Here is a 2,582-nt window from a genome sequence, read left to right as displayed (position 1 = left end):
AAAGATCTGAAAAGATTCTCTAATTTCGAGTACCGTCTTACGAACATGTGCGAATTTTTTCAGATTTCTGGCTAAACCTTTATTAAGAGAAATATGGCAAAACCGCTAAATCTGATTAACCCCCATAAGTACCCTCCGGATTGAGACAGAGGGTTGAAAATTGGCACAAGACGTTTGCTTTGGACACTCTATCGAATGGCTTATTGCAAGTTGAATTTCCTTCAAGAGCACATTTTACCATCTTATCCGGCTTTTTATTTCTTCATTGTTATTGCAACCTGCAACTTAAAAAACATTTTCCGTTGTAGTAGATTCCCTCTGCCCCATTCAATGTGCATACATCGACTATGTAAATTGTCGAATAAACAAAAAAAAGTGAAGTGCCTGGGTTTCGAACACACGGAGCTTCGAAGGCTCCGAGCCGAGCCTGGAAGACTTCGAACCTCGAGGAGAGGAGACCGTGATTTTCAGATGCGCTCGATTCACGCAATCAGCACCGAAGTTTCCGACCTTCTTTCCGAAGATGTCCGAAGACGGCCGAATTTAAAATTCGCTTCACTGACGCATCAGCACGCACACAAATTTCATCCACTCGGCTAAAAGTGTCGATTTAAGACGCGGCCGCGGACCGATGTTTATAATAAAAAATTATTGAATAAATGTCGAATTTCATATTAAATCTGTCTTGCGTTTAATTTCATTACCCTGTGTACTTCCTGACCTGCGGTTCTGCGAGTAAAATTTGTATTTTTATATAATCAAGTTACATATTGTTAAATTAGTAGAAACATCTCCCGACTTGACATAATTAACATATATGGGAAAATGGATTTGCACGACTTTCAAAATGAACGGTCCATCTGTATTTCAGCGAACTTGCTCGTCCGTCCAAGCTATTGCGGCTATCACCCGAGCGAACGATTCCCATTCGACATATACATATATATATTCCTATATCCCATCTTCATACTGTCTGGTACAGCCTACACTGTGTATATGCTGCGGTGGACCTCGCCCCGATTCTTGTCTATGCTACGGTGGAACCGAACAGGGCAGATCTCTGCTAAAAAAGTTCTGGAATATGCTACGGTGGACCCCTTTCCCGAGTTGACCGCAAGGGGCAGCACTAGTATGGAGGATGCCAAAACCTCGTCATGAGCGCTCTCAGTTTCTCTCTGATATTATCTATGACCAGAGATGCTATGACTGAGAGTGCTCACGGCCCAGGTTTCGGTTTCGGTGTCCCCAGCCGGTGTCCCCAATTCGATGGTGCTAAACATTGAACTGAACGTGTCAGATCCCTGCAAAAAAAAGCTGGGGGCAGCACTAGTATGGGGAACACGCAAAACCCGGCCGTGAGCACTCTCATTTCCTCTCTGCTTACATCAAGACTTGTAGTTCCACTTTTCTTCACCGTACGCGCTGCGATCGAAATTCCGCAAATCTTACATCACTGGGTCCATGTTGACTCCCCTACTCTATGTGTATTATCTCTATGGTTTTGTAAACGCCATTTTTCTTTCTACACAAGAAAAGGTAAACGAGACCACGTTGCGTTGCAGTGTGTCGAAAATCAGTTTCTTATAATGACATCACCATAATTTTTGTGTGAAAAAGTTTCACAGTGTGAACTTGAAAAGAAAATCTTTAACATTTTTTTGTTATTTCAGTACCCTATCACGTAAAAAGACATGTCAGACGTGGAGAAGTAAGTAACTTTATATATTCCTTTAACAGTATATTAATAATAACATGCCTGTTAAAAAAATATGACTTCGCATTCTAAATAATATTTGCTGTATCCTGTTTAAAAGCTATCCCATTATTCTTATTGATTTATGTAATTGAATACACGAATCCAATATAACCTTACATTTGTATGTCAAGAATCTATTGTAGAATACTAAAGAAATTGGATGTAATTATTTTATTATTACTTTTCAGCGATGATGTCCCTTCTGCGATGGCAGCAGGAGGAGCAATGGATGTAAACACTGCCCTCCAAGAAGTTCTTAAAAATGCCCTTATTCATGACGGTGTTGTGCATGGTCTTCATGAAGCTGCCAAAGCATTAGATAAGTAAGTTTGTTTAATATTTTTCTTTACTATTATTATCTTTTTATGTAACATGTATAAATTATTTTATATTTGATTGTAATATTTTAGAAGACAAGCTATGCTTTGTATATTAGCCGAAAATTGTGATGAACCTATGTACAAGAAACTAGTACAAGCATTATGCAATGAACATCAGATTCCTCTAATCAGGGTAGATAATAACAAGAAACTTGGTGAATGGGCTGGTCTTTGTAAAATTGACAGTGCTGGTAAAGCTAGGAAAGTTGTTGGGTGTTCCTGTGTTGTTATAAAGGTATATAAAATTAATAATTAATATTGATCTGTTACATTCTATACAATACAAATGTACATGATGAAAACAAAGGCTCCCTCTACTGAGAGAACCCATATAATTCAATTTATGCTGTGAAAAGCCTTCCTGAAGACTTTTAACGTAGTAATCATTTTTTAAATAATTTTTACATATTATGTGGTTATCTTTTTCTTTATTTCTAGGACTTTGG

At 38.2% G+C, this 2,582-nt stretch overlaps 1 protein-coding gene across 2 annotated transcripts in view; it reads left to right on the top strand.

Annotated features, from left to right (window-relative positions):
• Positions 1-1,470: 1,470 nt before the first annotated feature.
• RpS12 (ribosomal protein S12) overlaps positions 1,471-2,582 on the top strand; it is a 2,452-nt gene continuing 1,340 nt past the window's right edge. The window contains exons 1-4 of one of the 2 annotated variants that reach the window (XM_018024852.2): positions 1,471-1,536; positions 1,671-1,708; positions 1,945-2,079; positions 2,167-2,371. In XM_018024852.2, coding sequence (XP_017880341.1) covers positions 1,692-1,708; positions 1,945-2,079; positions 2,167-2,371 — 357 coding nt within the window. In that variant the 5' untranslated portion in view covers positions 1,471-1,536; positions 1,671-1,691. The other variant, XM_018024851.2, reaches the window with a different exon arrangement.

Source organism: Ceratina calcarata, unplaced genomic scaffold (assembly GCF_001652005.2).
Source record: "Ceratina calcarata isolate Rehan_Ccalc_2016 unplaced genomic scaffold, ASM165200v1 scaffold342.2, whole genome shotgun sequence".
In the NCBI taxonomy this organism is placed as follows: Eukaryota; Metazoa; Arthropoda; class Insecta; order Hymenoptera; family Apidae; genus Ceratina; species Ceratina calcarata.
Note: the sequence above shows the minus strand (reverse complement) of the source record. Positions and strands in the feature narration are given on the sequence as shown.